Source organism: Culex pipiens, chromosome 3 (assembly GCF_016801865.2).
Source record: "Culex pipiens pallens isolate TS chromosome 3, TS_CPP_V2, whole genome shotgun sequence".
NCBI classification, from domain to species: Eukaryota; Metazoa; Arthropoda; class Insecta; order Diptera; family Culicidae; genus Culex; species Culex pipiens.
This window is the reverse complement of record NC_068939.1, coordinates 129498985-129517190: the sequence shown is the minus strand read 5'-3', so window position 1 is coordinate 129517190 and position 18206 is coordinate 129498985. Positions and strand designations below refer to the sequence as shown.

At 39.0% G+C, this 18206-nt stretch overlaps 1 protein-coding gene and 1 long non-coding RNA gene across 4 annotated transcripts in view; both read right to left on the bottom strand.

Annotated features, from left to right (window-relative positions):
• Positions 1-327: 327 nt before the first annotated feature.
• LOC120414804 (uncharacterized) overlaps positions 328-18206 on the bottom strand; it is a 34176-nt gene continuing 16297 nt past the window's right edge. For 2 of the 3 annotated variants that reach the window (XM_039576122.2, XM_039576121.2), the window contains exons 3-12: positions 13417-13831; positions 13231-13363; positions 13026-13171; positions 12809-12958; positions 12575-12745; positions 8137-8201; positions 7990-8072; positions 7292-7556; positions 6963-7019; positions 328-2542 (exon numbers count right to left, since the gene is read on the bottom strand). In XM_039576122.2, coding sequence (XP_039432056.1) covers positions 919-2542; positions 6963-7019; positions 7292-7556; positions 7990-8072; positions 8137-8201; positions 12575-12745; positions 12809-12958; positions 13026-13171; positions 13231-13363; positions 13417-13831 — 3109 coding nt within the window. In that variant the 3' untranslated portion in view covers positions 328-918. The remainder of the gene's footprint in view (positions 2543-6962; positions 7020-7291; positions 7557-7989; positions 8073-8136; positions 8202-12574; positions 12746-12808; positions 12959-13025; positions 13172-13230; positions 13364-13416; positions 13832-18206) is intronic. The other variant, XM_052710453.1, reaches the window with a different exon arrangement.
• On the bottom strand, positions 15241-16129 carry LOC128093494 (uncharacterized). Its single transcript, XR_008212530.1, has 2 exons — positions 15796-16129; positions 15241-15739 (listed from the first exon to the last, which is right to left on the bottom strand). It is a non-coding gene; the product is annotated as an uncharacterized LOC128093494 (long non-coding RNA).

The window sequence follows — 18206 nt, the reverse complement described above, 5'->3', positions numbered from 1 at the left end:
GTTTCACAGACATTTGAGCTTGTGCCAGACATTTTTTGAGGTGCACAGACTTTTAAAAAACTTCATTAAATTAATATTTTGTAAAAATATCAACCGAAACTTATTTCGTTAGTCTTAAAATGCCTGAAAACACAATTTTTTTTTTTTTTTAATTTAATTTAAACAAATTTGAACTCATCGCCTCTCACAGATTGCTTCGAGAAAGTAAACACGCCTAGGTTAAGTAGTTTCTTAAAACGCTTCAGATTGCTCCTCGTTTCATTCTTCAACATTAATGATATTGTCATCGATTCGGAAAGATGTTTGTTTTTTTTTTGTGTGTGTGAGTGAGAGCTAACAAGCACTATTTCGCTAAACTTCTAACATGTATTCTACACTTTTTGTTTGGATGTTTGTGTTGGAAAATGATAAATTTCGAGCCTTCGCCAACACAAAAAATTGCGATTTTCAATCGCAACTTGCCTTTTCTTAAAAGAAAAAGTTTGGGAATGCTTCGTTTTAAACATCAACAGGATTTAGCTAGAGTTCAAGTGGAGTTTCTATATTGCAGTTTTGTGTTGTTTTTGCTGTGTTACTTGCTATACTTTTTTTGCTAACACAATTTGTTGTTCCTACTTTCAGTAAGTTGTGTTGTTTCTGTTTTAAATAAATGCACGTTCATGTAAAATTTTTATTTGCGTTCTCGCGCAACTGAGCATTTCTTAAAAAAAAAAACTTCTCTGCAAAATTTAAAATTAAGAAAGCCTTTCACTCTCTCGCTCGGCTTGAGGAGAGAGCCGTGCCTTTCGTCTCTAAACGCGCGCTAAACGCTTTCGAACACATCGTTTTAAAACTGATCCGTGTAAAATAATAAATTTCCTTACGAGCTACGAGTTTTAAACTGGAATGGAGTTGAGAGCTGTACTTGCCTTGTTTTCTCTAGCCGGAACTGTACGACTGTGACTGGTTGACCTTGATGCGAATCTTGTTGGAATCGGCGCCGCCGCTTTGTTGAATTTGGTGCGCCGAGCTGGACGTGCCGATGCGTCGACTGCCGTTGGTGGCGGTCGTTGGAATGCGCGATCGGTTCGGCTGCCGGAGCGAACCCTGGAGGGAGCTTGTGGGGGAGGTGGGCGATTTGATCACCGGAATGCGCGAAGAAGAGCTTGAGGGTGCGTCGTGGCGGCGGTTGGAGGAGGTCAGCGGGGAAGAGAGCTCGAGGCGGAAGTTTTGTTCCGTGGTTGAGGGTTGCTTTTTGTTGCGTTTCATGCTGTTGCTCACGGGAATCGAGGAGGACGATGGGATGGATGTTTTGCGGACTGTTGGGGATGAGAGGAGTGGGACTGCTTCGACGTTCGGACTCATCGGGGAGGGCTTCTGCTGGACGTATTGCACTTGCTGGCGGTGGGGCGGAGGACTTGTGGACGATTCGTCCGAGGATTTGTTCAGCAGCTTGTCCTCGTCGTCGTCTTCGTTGTTGAAGAATCGGTTGTAGTCTCGCAGGGCGCTGTTCTCGTGACGCCCGTCCGGCAGTAGGTCGTAGTCGAAGGGACTGCTGTCGTTGCCACTCTCTCGGCTGCTCTGCCGAGTCTTGAACGTTTTATACTCGATACTGTTGTAATCGTGACCACCGACACTCTCCCCCACGGCCATTGCTCCCCTCGTCGACATGTTCTTGTACTGAATGTTGTAATCGCTCTTGTGGCCTCTGGAAATCTTTTGCGAGTTGATCGACGCATAAATCTCGTACCGATCGTTGCTTCCACTCTCACTGCTGTCCACAGTTTCGTAAATTTCACTCTTCGTCATCCGACTTCCCCTAGCCCTTACCATCTGCCTTATTATATAGTCATCGTTCACGTGCTTCAACAAGCTGCTATTACTTCCACCCGTCGTCACCTTATTCTTGGCAAGCTCCTCAAACGACGTCATCCGGTGGATATTACTCTCCGACCCGTTCCTAACCCCCCTCCCACCCTGCGTCAAACTCGTGTGACTCGCGTGATGATCCGGAACGTACTTCCGCCCCTTCAAATGACTACACTCAATAATAAACTCCCCGTCCAGCATCGGCGCCGGACTCTTCCGCGACATACTTCCCCTCCTCGAGCTCGACGTCGACCGCCCGTTCACCCCGTAGTTCTGAATCGACGACGTCGTCGTCCCGTAATCACTCCCGTACTCAAACCGCCCACTATACAGCTCAATCTCGCTGTTCCGCCGCGTCTTTGCCTCTTCCTCCTCCTCGTCATTGTAATTACTCGCCCGACTAACAACCACCGGCGTCCCCCCACCACCACCCCCAGAGTAATTCGACCCGTTCGAGTACCGGTTCGTGTTCCGACCCGGCGAATCCTTCTTCATCGCTGCCGCAACCACCGTGGTCGTCGACGCCGAGTTGGGTGTGCCCTTTTGGAGCGGGTGCGACTGCTGCTGCTTCTCCTCGGGCGGGGCCGGCGGAACGTAGATGCGGACCACGTCCTGGGGGGACATGGCGCGTGGTGTCGCCAGCTGGGTCGCCGAAGGGCTGCGCGCTACCACGCTCATAGAGCCGATGGCGGACCTGAATGGGGGGAAGAAGGCGATGTGATTAAAGGTGAAATCGGTTTTGGTTTTGCTACACCCGTGAGTTGCCAATTTACAGGTGAGATGAAGAAAATTTGATAGATATGGTGAGTTTAATATTTACAGTGTATTGGAAGAGCATGGTTCCTATTATTTTACTATGAATATGATCTGATTGTAGTTCTGCATTGAAAATCAAATAAACCTTATAGCTGATCTGTCAAAACTGGCAGCGCTAGTCCGAGAGAATGATGGTCTCGAGTCGAGAGAATAGTGGTACCATTCACGGACGCAGAGAACACAGCTCGAGATGGGCGATAGAACTATTCTCTCGGGGTTCATTTGCAAAAAAACTTCATCCGTCAAACAAAAAACCAAAAGTGTCGACAACGGGAATCGAACCAGAGACCTTTGACAAACCAATCCAATGACTTAGCTGCCTCGGCCACCACAGCTTGGTGACCAAGGAGCAGTCAGAAGTCGATGTATGACACTTGTTGGAGATTTATTGATTCAACTAACGAATGAACTCATTTGTTATGATGGTGTGAGTTGGTACCATTATTCTATCGATTTTGGCACTGAGCCCTCAATAAATTTTGAGAGAACGATTATCTCGACTCTATATACATAAACTAAGAGAAAGACTAGCTTTCACAAATCCAACAATCAATAATAGGTATGAGGCAATTTATAACGAATTTGTTTATGTTGAACAGTTTGACAAACTTGGATGGAATGAAGAAATTAAATAACCTGTAAAAAAAGCAAATGTGGCGGAAACAGTGGTGTTTCTTTACTAAACTCTAATAACATTAGTTATTGAATAACACCGGATTAACAAGATTCGCAGTGAAAGCAGTCTAAAACGTAGGTATGCCCACGTAAAAATGTTCATTTTCGGAAGCTAACAACTTTTTAGCAAAAAAAAAATATGGTGTCTTCGGGAAAGTTGTTCTAAAATGAATGAAGGTTCTACATCCAAGCAATGGGAAGTATTGATAATTATGACGCCTTCCACATGTAAAACAACAGAAATAGTTTCCTTTCTTCATACATTTTGACGATTTTTCCCATACAAACTTCAAGCGATTAGAGGGAGAAGTTACCGAGGTCAGAACGAGCTCAAATTGCTCAAAGCCGAGGATGACTGGATTTGGGCCACCCTACTTCTATACAAAAAAGCTATAAAAATATTTAAAAATCTGTATCTTGAGAACTGATTTTGTGATCGCTTAGTTGACTTCGGCAAAGTTGTAATCAGTGCTTACGAAATTTCGACTTTGTTTGTGATAGGTAACAGAACTCTTCAACCGTCTTCACCACGACAACCTGATTTTGACATTCTGCTACCGTTCGTTTCACACACAAACTTCTGTCACAATGACTTCTGTCACCAGAGAAAGAGCTCTCGAGGAAGAGAGAGAGAGCACGTTGTCTCGTTCAGGCGGCTGCTGGAGTGATGCTTATTTTTCGTTCGTTTCGTGTTTGTGTTTACGTTCACCGACCGTCGCCAAGCAATGACGATCATGATAGGCGCAAATTTCGTTTTCGGAAATGATAGCTGACAGAAGGTTATTTCAAATATCGAGCAGTCCCATTCAGTGTCAGATCGCTTCTTAAGTATTGGTTGTAAGTATTATTAAGGGCTTGGCTTTTTCAGAAAAAAAAAAATAGTTAGGGAGCGTTCTTTTATTACGAAATGCAAAAAAAAAACAATTTTCAGACCCTTTCAACCCCTCCCCTCGTAATAACATTTCCAAACAAATCTAAAAAAAAATGGTATGGAGCGTAACACGGTCTCCGAACCCCCCTCCCCCCCATCTGCGTTACGTAATAAAAGAACTAAAAAAAACCTTTTTTATTTGACTTTTTACACTTCAAGCAAAACAATGCCAAAGGGCCGTTGTGGGTTTGTAAACAAAGAGTGTGTCCTGCTCACGCTAGAGGATGTTTACATCTGGCATGAAAGGGATACACTCTTTGTTTACAAACCCACAACGGCCCTTTGGCATTGTTTTGCTAGACTTAATGCCAATCTGGGTGCTGAAAAGACAGATTGCGTAACGTGATTTTCGAATGCTCCCCGCTACTACAACTGCACTACAGCTGTAAACATAAACAAAGTTGAAGGCTTTGTTCAAGCTCAAGCATAACATATTTTTGCTGCTGGAGTGACTTGTTTTGATTGGTTGACTTCAAATATTTCAAAAGATCGACGCGATCGATTACAATACTTGCCATTTCTTGGTATCGTTTTGCAAACAGCAAATTGGTTCCGCTTTGACAGTTCTAAATTGAGGCCGCTTTGCGAACCACTATTCTGTTCCCAGATGCCAATATTTCGAGAAAAAAAAAACATATATTTTATAAGGACGTGGGAAAGAAATTAAATTTGCAATAGAAAAGTGCTTTACATAAATCAGTATTTAAATACCTGTGCGCGAGTGTTTTGGTGTGCTAATTAGAAAGACCTTCCCATAGCATCGTTGCTCGGAAGGCTCGCCGACGGGTTTGTTATGAAAGTCCTCCCCATAGCATCGTAGCTCGGGAGGCATCGAAAAGCCAATACCTTATCCTACTAACCCAAAAAAATAAATAATCACGTGATGCTTGAAGGAGATGCTGTGGATTCAACGGTCTCAAGCGGTATCAACAAGTATATAGCGAAAAACTATGTGCTTGATGAGTCTGCAACTTCAACTATCGGACTAACATTCCTCCCTTTTGTTGAACTGCAGGCTTCTTGGGAGGGCGCCGGTATTGACTAATAAATTCGGGGTCTTCAGGGGTTAAATAGGGAACGGATGGTTAGCTCCCACTGATCATTTTTTATTCATTGTTTAACTTCAGCTGATCTGTCAATAACGGAGTAGCAGCTCATTGGCAGTCAACCATGCTCATGCTCATGCTCTGCTCATAACAAATGTTTGCCGCACTTCTAAAGTATCTTGGATTTCTGTAGTTTCCTACAGGTTTAAAGTATGTTATTTTGTGTAGAAAATCACAAGAAATCAATTTGTGACATTTTCATCTATGGCACATGACAGCAAGGATCTTTTTTGACTCATTTACCCCATTTTATTTGTTTTTCGTCGATATCTTAAATTGCCGTTGTTTTTACAGTTTGAAGGCATCTTATTTTTTGTTTAAAAAAAACACGAGATTTTAATTGGTGACACTCTCATCAGCGGGAAATTATGTCAAATTAAATAGCTTGAAATTCCGTAATTGCCTATAGTTGCAAAATATGTTATTTTAAGGGGAAAATCACGAGGAATTTATGTGTGATATTTTTATTGAAGGCAAATCACGGCAAGGGCCCAATTTGCCCCATTTACCCCATTGTATGTGTTTTTCGTCAATATCTTTATTTGCCGTTGTTTTTGTAGTTTAAAAATGCAATATTTGTAGAAAATCACATGGAATCAATTGGTGTCGTTTTCATAAACGCCAGTGGAGAAAAGGTTAAAAAAAAATACCGAAACATGTTTTCGCGCAAATCTTTGTTTGTTATACTGCCCTGGGTGCTGAATAGTGGTTCGCAAAACGGCCTCAATTTTGAACTGTCAAAGTGGAACCAATTTACTGTTCGCCAAAAGTAGAGAGTATTGTTATCGATCATTAAAAATTGTTTTTTAGCAAGAATGAAAAATATGTGGCTTTTGAAAACCTGAATTTTAAGTCGAGAAATCTTAAATTATGAGTGGAAGTTGTTTGTGGAGTCGATGCGATTGTATCCATCCAGAAGCTGTCTTTATGGTTTGGTTCCGTTTGAAAACCTGGTTTACTGAAAATATTATTTGTTTGATGGATAAGTTTCGGTAGAACTAGCAATGTTTTTTCGCTGGACCAGGAAGAGCTGCAGGATTCCAAAATCAGCCAGGGAATTTATCTGCGACATCGCAGAATGACACTCTCGCCGCAGTTCTTCGTCACCCGTAAAAAAGAAAAACCTCTTCTAACCGATCAAAATGGGGGATAAGGTCATATAAAACTGCGGAATTTTGTATGACCAAGCCTCACCCCCAGACCCAATGTCATGAGGGTAACGTATCGATGCCGTTGTGCTCTCTTGTTTTATCTAGATAGGAATCTCAGCAAAATTAGTACAAGAGAGCACTCGGGCATCGGTATGTCCTTTCGACATTTTTTAAGTTAGCTCTAAACAAAAATTTTAAGCTAACTCTAAACAGAATTTAACTTTAGCAATACGGCAAAGACAATGTTCCGAGCGGAAGTTGTTGAACCGCTTTGTAAGGAACCAACAGATCTATTATAGCGTAATATGAATGATTCTTAAATGTACAGCAATGTTTCTGATCTAACAACACAGCTTTGTATTATATACAGTAATTTATACAAATTTAACGCCCCAAATCCAACACAAAACTGCCAGTGGCCACCACAGAACTTACGTTGGGCCCTTGGTGGGTTTGTATTTCGCCCCGATAATAACCGCTCGTTTCCGTAATCTGAAAAATAATGACGGCTTAAGAAAAAAAGGGAGGTGGAGGGAGAATAAAGTCGAAAAACGAGAGTCCTTATTAAAACTTTTTTGCGTTTTTCCCTAGAATTTTAACAAAAAAAAAGCAACAAAGACTTGTGCTAAACCAACAAAAGAGGGTGGTTGAAATTGGCACAGGCGGACGAGGACTTCTTCGAGGCGACAAGATACGGCAGCATTGGCAAGTTCAAGCTCACACAGATCATCGGGGACAGACAAAAAACTGCTCAAAACACTTACCCGGGACTACTTTCGCCTCCGTCGCCACCTCCGTCATCTTCTCCACTTTCGATCGGCTTCGAATGGAGCTGGGGCTGGTGGAGGTGCTGGTTCTGTTGCTGCAGCGGCTGCTCGTCGTAGTACATCTCGAAGGCCTGCTGGGACCGCTGGCTGTGGCCCCCGGACAAGACGCTCAGGTCGGCCGTCGACGTCACGGACGTGTCCGCCAGGGACTTGCGCGAACTGCCCAGCAGCGAACCGCCGTCCTCCGACTCGGGAACGTGCACTGGAAAGAAGTGTAAAGTGGTCAATTCTTTAAAAAAAATTGATTTCTCTCAACAGAAAAGTGGCTTGCAGAGGTGAGTGTGTCTTTTTGTACATTTTTTTTTTGTGCACAGCAGTTATGTGTGATGAACAGAACTTAGTCTATTTTGAGTTAACTCTGCTAGGCTATTACACACCTCACATATAAAGAGCAAAGGAAGAAGGACACTTTCTGTGTCCCTAAATGCAAACACGTGGCAGCACTATAAACGAACAGAGAAAATCGGTCAAACAATCTAAACGATTTAAATTGTTTTCTATTAAAAACACATTGACGGTTTTATCAAGCTAATTTTTGCTGTACAAATTGAATGGTACTGTATGAAACAAACTCAAACTAGTGTATGCTTTTGAATCTACATCACGAACCCAAAACCAGCCAAAACTTAACTTACCGGCATTTAGCTGACTATTGGAACCACTTCCCGTGGCGACCTCCTGATTTAGCGTGGCAACTTCTTGGGCAGTAATTTCGCGTCTGTGGAAAAAAAAACAAGAACATTAGTTTAAAAAATATATTTTAATTTTAGCCAATTCCTTACTTGATTTTAACCGTTTCCGTTACTTCTTTCTCAGTTTCGGTGAACTCTTGCTTGCGGCGACCAATCTGGAAAAAAAAGTTGTACAAAATTGCCGATTAACTGATAATAACTAAACTACGAAATCTATTTGCATTACTAGGATCCGCTCTAAGCGAGTGGTATGATCATGCGCTCTTATTGAATACAAGAAATAAGCTGAATCCAAGCACACAAACGTTTTTTGCTGTCAAGATAACTTCCAAATAAGTTGGTATTTTGTAGTTTTGATTTTTTCTACCTGTTAGGAGTCGCTCTAAGCAAGTAATTTGACCGAAGGGATTTTTTTTAAATGTTGAAAAAGTCTGTGAATAATTAAGGAAATTTTCTTATTTTATTTTGAAGAGAATTGTTTGCATGGTTGCCAGGTTGCCAGATAAATCTGGGGATGCCAGATTTTTGGAGTGTCAGCCAAAATAAAGATTAACCGTTCTCTGTGCCAGATATTGACAGATTTTGCCAGATTTTTCACGTTATGGCCATTTTGAAAATAAAAGAATTTAATTGAAAATAAAAATAAAATATGTTTTTCTTTAAAAAAATGTAAATTCATCATTTTGAGGCTATTAAATCAGTTTAAACATTTGAATTCTAAAATTCATATCCTCCCTCACCTTCACCATTTAGGTTATAGATTTTTGTCTGCCAGATTTTTCAAGATTTTTAATCGATACTTTGTCAGATTTAAAAAAAAATACCTGGTAACCCTGATTGTTTGTTCAAAAGTTTCTTCACTAGGATTGAAATTGCTCCACTACTTTTTACGGAGAATTTTAATCAAAATTTGCATTTAGGACGATTTACGTGGCGAATATTGCACTCGATCATAATATTTCTAAAATTGAGAAATTAAAATATTCAAAATACGAAAAATTATAATTTCATAGAGCTATAAAAATTCGTTAATGTACCAAATTTCAAAATTCATGAAAAGCTTTCAAATATTTGATATTAAAAAAAATGAGATATTTGTTGAATTTTAAATCAAGGTTGATATTCGATAGAATTATCGTCGATTATATTATCGTCTAACGATAACGATAATGGTTATCGTTATCGTTGGAACGATAACGATAATCTATCGTTATCATTATCGTTATTCCAATAATTCTATTGGCGATAATCTTATCGCCGATAACGGACGATAACTCATTTTTAAAATCGTAAATTGGCTCAATCCGTTGATATCATGTTAAATCATGTTAAATACAAAAAAAAAAATCAAAAAACACCGTATTTTTTAAAAGTATGTACTCAAATTTTCATAATTTGCAATATGGGTATCAAACGAAGCGCAATTTTACCTGCATTTTAACTGTTTTAGAGTTTTTTTTTTAAATAAAATGCTAAATTTTTTAGAATATTCCGTATTTTCTCGGAAATACTCAAGTTTTAATAATTCGCAATCTGGGTATGAAACGATTTGAAATTTTGTATGCATTTTCACTGTTTTAGAGTTTTTTGAATGAAAAACTCAAATTTCTATAATTAGCAATCTGGGTATCAAACGAATCGAAATTTTGCGTGCATTTTCTCTGTTTTAGAGTTTTTTTAGTATTTCGTTAAAAAAACTCTAAAACAGTGAAAATGCAGGTGAAATTTCGCTTCGGTTGATACCCAAATTGAAAATTATGAAAATTTGAGTACTTAAAAAAAATACGGCACAGTCCAGACTCGATTATCCGAGGCCTCGGTTATCCGAAGGTTTGTATGGGACTTCGAATAATCGAATCATGAACACAATTTTGTTTTTGTTTTTTTTTCAATTTATAATTTTTAACATAAAATTTGAGTTCTACGACCCTAGTTTAGTCAAATTTGAGTTGTTGATTGCCAATAAAAAAATAAAATGCATTTTTTTCAATATTGCCGCCATCTTGGATTAAAAATTCTAGATCATTTTAGCGTAGTTTAGAGGTTATACCAAAGTTCAACAATGAAAAATTAGACAACGAAAATATTTTTTTTTTCGTGATCCGAATATCCGAAATTTTGATTATCCGAAGTGAAATTTTTCCGAGGCCTTCGGATAATCCGAGTCTGGACTATATTTGTGAAAATTTGAGTATTTCATTCAAAAAACTCTAAAACAGTGAAAATGCATGCTAACTTTAGAATCGTTGAGATCCAGATTGCGAATTATATTTTGAAGTATTTTCGTATCAAATATCAAATTTGAGCATTTTCGAGAAAATACGGTATATTGTGTTTTTTTTTTTAGTATTTATACTTTGAAACTTATCATATTATCTAATCTAATCTAATCTAATCAGACCCTAGCGCAGCCAATCTTTCGAAGGGATCCTGGAGAGTGCCTTAGGTTAGATGACGCCTAGCACTCTTCTTGTCATTTATTAACATTTGTAGTGCGCCATTGCATTGAAATGCATTGAAACATCACAAGCGTTAAAGCGGCCAGGCCTACTGCGTAAAGCCGTATCGCAGAGATGACTCGTAATTGGGTTGAGTTTGAGCACTGAGTGTTCGAACAACAACACAATTCTGAATCGACAGGGGAGGAAGAAGCGTGGGGACACACCACCATACGCTCCGAGATTTGGTTATATTCGTTGGGAGCACCATGCTAAGAAGGTTTGGTACTCCGGGACCCTCTGGGATGGGACATTGTATTTCCACGAATGCCCTGGACACTATTTGCCGTGGTTATAGCGCCACAACTCGCTCTTATACTTTGAAACTTATCATATTAGCAAAAAATCTAAGAAGAAGTTTAAAAATGCACCATAATTTGGTTGGATTAAGTCAATTTTAGAAATATATTAAATATAAGTTGTCGTCCGTTGTCGCCGATAAAATTATCGCCGATAGAATTATCGGAATAACGATAATGATAGAACTATCGTTATCGAACCACGATAATTATATCGTTAACAAACTTTCGAAATACTTTTTTTTTAATTTTTGGCATTTATAAATAATTTTTTTTTTTTAATTCTCTGATTTTTAATTTTTGGTTTTTTAAACCTTTTTTTTAACTAAGAAAAATAATTTTATTTTTAGTTCTGCATTAAATTTGTCTAAATTTATATGTAATTATTCAAATTTCAAATTAGGCCGTTGCAAATAATTCTTAAAGTTTATGTCGCCCCCCCCCCCCCCCCCCTTCCCTTCAAAATCGGGTCGAAAAATCAGAGGGCAAATTTTTTTTTCAAAAAACATCAAAATTTTAAAGAAAATAGAAGTCTAACCAACGGAAAACCATTAGAAATGCATTTTCCTGCGTTTAAAACTAATGTACAGGCACCGCAAAAAGTTTTTTTTCGACGAAAAAAAAATCTCTTCAATACTTGGATATTTTGAAAACTAATGATTGCAAAACAACTGGGCAGGTGTAAAATGCATTTTAAAACACTTTTTCATTCAAATGTTGAGACCATGACTTGATATTTGAATTTTATTTATTTTTATTTTTTTAATTTAGCATGAAATTTTAGTTTTTTTTTCAGATTTTGAATGTTAATTTCTTTTTTGGGGATTTGTAAGATTTTCAATATACGTATTTTTTAAGGATTTGATTTTTTCCAATTTTTGGCATTTAAAATTCTTTGAAAAGATAATTTGTGATTCATTCTTCAAAATTTTATACTGAAAAAATAGTAATTTTTTTTGATTCATGTTTTTTTTTGTATTTTTAACAATTTTAAAATATTTATATATTTTTTTAATCTTTTTAAAATTGCAAACCTTTTTCTTTCATCTATATTTTTTATTTAATTTAAAAAAAACATATTTTGAATTTGTAAATCTTTTGAACAATTAAAATCATGGATTATGCATGGATGAATGGATTGTGGATTGTCCATTCATCCATGCATAATCCATGATTTTAATTGTTCAAATGATTTACAAATTCAAAATATGTTTTTTTTTAAATTAAATAAAAAATATAAATGAAAGAAAAAGGTTTGCAATTTTAAAAAGATTAAAAAAATATATAAATATTTTAAAATTGCTGAAAATACAAAAAAAATCAAAAAAATCAAAAAAATTAACTATTTTTTCAGTATAAAATCCATTTTATTCATATTATTATTTGTTTTTTTTTTTTAACTTTTTGCATACAAAGTTGAATCGTTTTTGTTTTCAATGATAAACATTGGGCTAATTGACAAAATTTCAGACCTATTAAGTGAGTGTGTGAGAGAGAGCGAATAAGTTAGTGAGTGAATGATTGAGTGAGTGAGAAAGTGAATAATTTAGTGAATGAGTGGGCAAAAAGGTAAGGCAGTGGGTAAGAGAGTGAGTTACCCGAGCAGACGGAAATAACTTGAGAATGATACTTTTTGATATATTTGTGTTTGTTTTTTCATCAAAACGATGATATTGGGGCAAAAAAAATAATCTTTAAGGGCATTAATTGGTTTAGCTAAAAATCACTCACCTTCGCCTCCACCGTGGGCTCCACAAACACGCCGAACGGTTTCTTGGGCAGCTCGATCGGTTCCGGCGGCGGTGGCAGCTCCAGGCCGGCCTTCCGCAGCTCGTCCATGCACTTTTCCAGATTTTGGATCACAACGTCATCCTCGTAGCCGAAATCGACGTGCAGCTTAGTCTGAACGGAAAAAATAATGTTTAGATTAGAAGTTCAAGTACAAATTTGTGATCACCTTCTCACCTGTATGTATTGCACAATCAGATCCATGTCTTTGAGCTTCAGTATTTTCGTCTTGTGCATGCGCAGGATCGTGTACGCCATGGCCGTTACGACCTTTTCGCCGTCCAGCAGGTAAATGTCCCACACGCGCAAGCACAAGTTGAACGGTATCTGGAATGGAGGAGAGGACAATCGTTAGGGGAATAAGTTACTAGATTGGTTGATCATATTTGCTTACCCGTTCGATAAACACAACAAAGAACCATTTCAGCGAGTACAGTATCGAGTCCAGGTTGTACTGGTCAAAGTGTTTCTTCAGCTTTGGTATGAATTTGGCAATGATCTTGTCATGGTGCGCTAGGAAGCGGGTAAGCTTGGGGAAGCCTGAAACGTAAAATGTATCTAATAAATATCGTATTTTTTTTAAATTATTAGTGACTTACCCTCAATAAACAAACCGTGCATAGCGTACTTCTTATCGGATAACAGTATACTAAGCGCCCAAAATGCTTCCTCTTCGTTCATGTACATGAGCAGAACTCCGGCCAGACCGGACATTCCTTGGCAGTAACCGACCTACAAAATAGAAATGAATCTTCCTCGAACCTAACCCAACCCAGTAACCTCACCTCCGTGTTGTACATACTGTACGCCACCAGCACGTTGAACAGACTCTTCTGCCGGATGCTGTACCGCTCCCGGTACATCATGTGCTCCCGGAACTGCCGGTTCACGTCCGAGTCGATCTGGCGCGCCTCCGTGCCCCACTTGCGGGCCAGCTCCAGCATCTCCTGGTACTTGTCCCGGTTCTTCCGGTCGGCCATCACCTCCTCGAGCCCCAGCAACTTCGCCCAGACCCGCGCCCGCAGCTTGTCCGGGATGCCCTTGTAGACGCGCTTGTGCAGCTTGGCTTGCGAGGACTTGTCGTCCCACTTGCCGAGCATTTTGAGCCACTTCTTGACCCGCTCCATCTCAATCTCCCGCGCCTTGTTCTCGTGCGGGTCGTGCTTCTGCGGGAGCCGTTTGTCGTGGATGAAGCCATAGCTGGAAGAGGGAGAGAGAAATTACTATCAATAATTAGCTAAAAAAAATCATCCAATTTCCTCCCGGCATGACTCAGAGGAAATTTTGCAAGCATGTTTCGCAAAGAAGTAATCGATGCGCTTCCCCCAAAACGAACAAAAAAAAACGGTGTCAGTCAGTCATTGATGGCGCTTTGCCAGGCGGCACTGTGGAACCGCTGCAAATGCAAAAAGAATCGAGTGCCAAGTGCGCGCGGGGGAGGAGGTGCCACCTACTTGGAGTGGAACACGATATAGAACCAACAATAACAACAAGTGAATTTAGTTAGGGGGTGTGTGGGGTAAATTGCTAATCGTTAAACCTGACTTATTTATTTGTTTCATTTTTGTCTTTTAACATGGACAGTATAGACTCTTTGATTACACTTCGACATTTGCCATTTTACATTGTTTTGCTTGAAATATCTGTCTGGCTTGTGTTACCAAAATTGGCACTCAGTTTTCACAGCACTGGCTGGACCGATTTTGGCCATTTAGGTCACATTTGACTCGGTTTAGGTCCAGATGAGTTAAAAAAAAAGTTTCGATAATTAGTTCAAAAGCTATGTATACAAATGTGTTTTCGCATATATCCGGATGTTAGATAAATGGCCGGAAATTATATCGAATATCATCACGTATGCGTTTGATAGGTAATCGACTTTGCAAACGATTCCAAAATATCGAGGATCTCGCAAGTTTGCTTGATATATTTGTTTAGCTTTTTGAAGCCGGATCTCACTTATCTTTACGAAAACGCTGGCATCCGACCTATCTTTGCAAAGGTAATCGAAGGTACTTCCAAAGATCGAATATCTAGCAACACTATCAATGCTTTATATTACCCTGGGATGGGATAAACAAATGGTACGTTCGTTTGAACAGGTGTCAGTTTTGGTTCAATCGAACGTCATCTGTCAGTGTGCTTGGAACTCGCATGAAACTGAAAAAATATCGAGTGCGGCACTAGAGTTTCAGTTACAAGATGGCGGCGAAACTCGTGCGGAACTAGCGTGAGTTTCTTCAAAGAAACACTTTGACAGCCCTGAGTGCGGCACTCAGTGTGGAACTAGCCATCAAACGAACGTACCAAAAGAGAAAATAAAACCTATTGTCAAATTCACTCAAAAAAATATTCATGTTGAAGTTACGTGAAAAGCTATGTGGTATTTTTCCACTAATGTTTTCACGTAACTTCTACGAGGTGACGCTAGTAGAAATGAATCTTGTTTTGCCAGATCATTTCACGTTGATTCTACGTGTTCCACACGTAAAAACTAAATGAATCAACCAATGATTTATACATGTTTGTTGTAGTAAACCTTATATGATATGTTTTTAGTTTAAGGAGGTTATTTCATTCTTTTTTCGAATAAAAATAAGAAAAAAAGATTTTTTTATTTATTTAAATTTATTTTATTTATCAATTAATAATTTACTGCTGAACGATCTCACGGATGCATGCGATGCAGCTAATAACACTTCTTATCCAACAAAAAATGCCACGACGATGCTTGACCGCAGTCATGTGTTCTTCTCACCGTCGATCTACGATTCGTCGAGTTCGTCGAGAGAGCTCCTAGTATTTAGCGCCACACGCGTGGGCTGATGCCTTGAACTTGTTCTGGCCGGCATGAGAGTGACCGCAAAGCACCCGGTGTAGATGATCGGATCAAAGACGGACAACAGCTCCATTAGCACTTCTCTAGGACACACTCGGCGATGCCCACGTCCTTGTCCGGAAGTTGGTGTCACCACGGTAGCACCGATCTTGATAGCCATTTCGACTGAAGAAACCGGGATTGCCTTTTAGGGGTCCGTCAGGTCGCTAATGTTAGCTCCGGTCAGAATTTCCACAGGGATAGTAAATTCTTCTTCCAGAGACCGGTTTCTGTAAAGAAACATGAATTAAGCAAAATGAAACATTCTAAACTTAATATTACTTACCAACTTTTACATTTTTAAAGAAATTTCACGAGCACAGTCCGGCAACAGGTCTTCACCGTTCGCCGTAAATTTTCATACTAAAATAATCACGTAGAAATTTGGCGCACTCGAGAAAAAAAGATTCGTTGAAGTTACATTTCAAAACACATAACAGCTACATGAAAAATCCTAGTGGAAAAATACTATATGGTTTATCACGTAACTTCAACGTGAAAACATTTTTTTTGCCAGTACACTTTCACATTATTTTTACGTGTGTCACGTAAAACGGGCCTAGCGAGGGGAAAATCGGGGTTACGTGATTTTTCACGTAGCATCAACGTGTGGATTATTTTGAGTGAACTAAACCTCTTTCAACATGGCCGCTTCTGTCAACCTAAACCAGTCCTTTCTTATGAGGAGAAAATGGGAAGTATTGTAATTGGAGTTGAAAAAAAAATAAAAAAAATAAAATCGGTTTCACAAATTATGGAAAATTGCATTAATAGATTGATTAAAATATTTTCAATTGATAGGCATTTATTTATAGCATTTTCATTTAACTGACGATTCTTTTGCCCTTTTTAAACAATCGTTTTGTTTTGCACGTTTTGGCTGTAGTGGCACATAATTGATTTTTTTAAAAGTAAACAAAAATAATTGCCGCAGTTTAGCCTATTTGATTTTTTTTCAGTTTTTCATTTCAACACATTGCCAAAAATTGAAAAACGAACTTGTTGCTCCTTGAAGTGAATGAATTGGTACAAATTTAAGTTTTTTCCAGCCATTTCTTACGATTCTGGCACCTTAGGGCGTGCGACCTATGGAATGTTAACTTTCGCACTAACAACAATAGTTGAGTTAAAAATTGCCGCTGAATCCGCTTTGTAAATGCCGGCCCTGATACTCTTCACCTTGCTCTTAGATCATCTTTGATTTGCCAACCATTCCTAGTGATTTGTATCCGGCAGCTCATTATGAACGGATTCACCAAAAAACGATGGAACATAAACTCAGGATTCTCCTGAGCCCAACTCAAAAAATCTGCGGTTAAAATCTAAACAAAATTTCAACCAAAGAAAAAGGCATCCGCAAGCTTGAGCGCTGAGTTGAAAAACGTCATCAAGAAAATTTGAATTGTCAAGCGCTATGAATCACAGAACACGAATTTTCTTGCAAAAAAAAAACAGAAGAAGAATACAAACGTCAACACTCAAAAAGAAGACCTTGTCCACTGCCCACCATTGAAGAAACGGCTAATATCCACTTTTGGCAAAAACGAGATATTAGCACCAGGTGGTAGAGGACGTTCCAACGCATCTTCTGGAACTTGAATTTTACTGAAATAGTGTCTAGACTTGGCTGCCGATGCGAAAAACCAAACGGCTAATATGCCACTCTTATGGGAAATTACCTTGACGGAGATTTTGTGTCAAACACTAAAACGCGTTTTTCTCGGAATACTTGATTTGGCATAATAGCCGAATTTTCAATTATGGGCAGTCCAGCCGTCCCGTCCCAGATATTACCAGATTTTAAATGAACTTAGTCGATTAGGAGTAAGGATGGCACCAATCACCTAGGTGGTTTAAGTTAGTTTTTTTTTTCCCTCAGGTAATTTTTCATAGTTTTTTTTTTTCAATGAAAGCTTCATACTTGTTATTTTGAGTTGTTCTGTTCCCAAATTTTGCGTGCCCAAGTTTCTAAAATTTTCCCTAAGTAATTTTTCTTATGACCCATGAAGAGTATCGGGGCCGCAATTACAAAGCGGCTTCGGTGGCTATTTCCACGGGTATGAATCTTCAAGCAATTTCAATATGGCGACTTGTATCAGAAGAAAGTGAGGCATTTTCGCTAGTTCTCACTGTTCTGTGTTCTGCGTGCACGTCCGCAAATATCGACCACACATATACTAACACAAAGCGCCACCAATAGAGTTATCTACGTGCGCATGTATTGCGTGTACGTACACGAAGGATTTTTAGGTTAAAAATTGTACCCGCCAGCAAAAACAAATGGTGAGCTAGTGTGCGTGAGATCGGGCTTAGATAACTTAATAGAGTTATCTACGTGCGCATGTATTGCGTGTATGTACACAAAAAGATTGAGGTTAAATTTTGTACCCGCCAGCAAAACAAATGGGGTGCTAGTGTGCGTGAGCTCGGGCTTAGATAACTTAATAGAGTTATCTACGTGCGCATGTATTGCGTGTACGTACACGAAAAAGATTGAGGTTAAATTTTGTACCGTCCAGCAAAACAAATGGTGTGCTAGTGTGCGTGAGCTCGGGCTTAGATAACTCTATAGGCGAAAGGTAGTAACGAGTATTTTTGGCACTTTAGTAAAAAAATATGCGGTTTTGCAAAAACAAATAGCAAAACAAACTTTTAAGTGTAGTTCGACTATCAAACTTGTAATTCGTTGCTGATTTG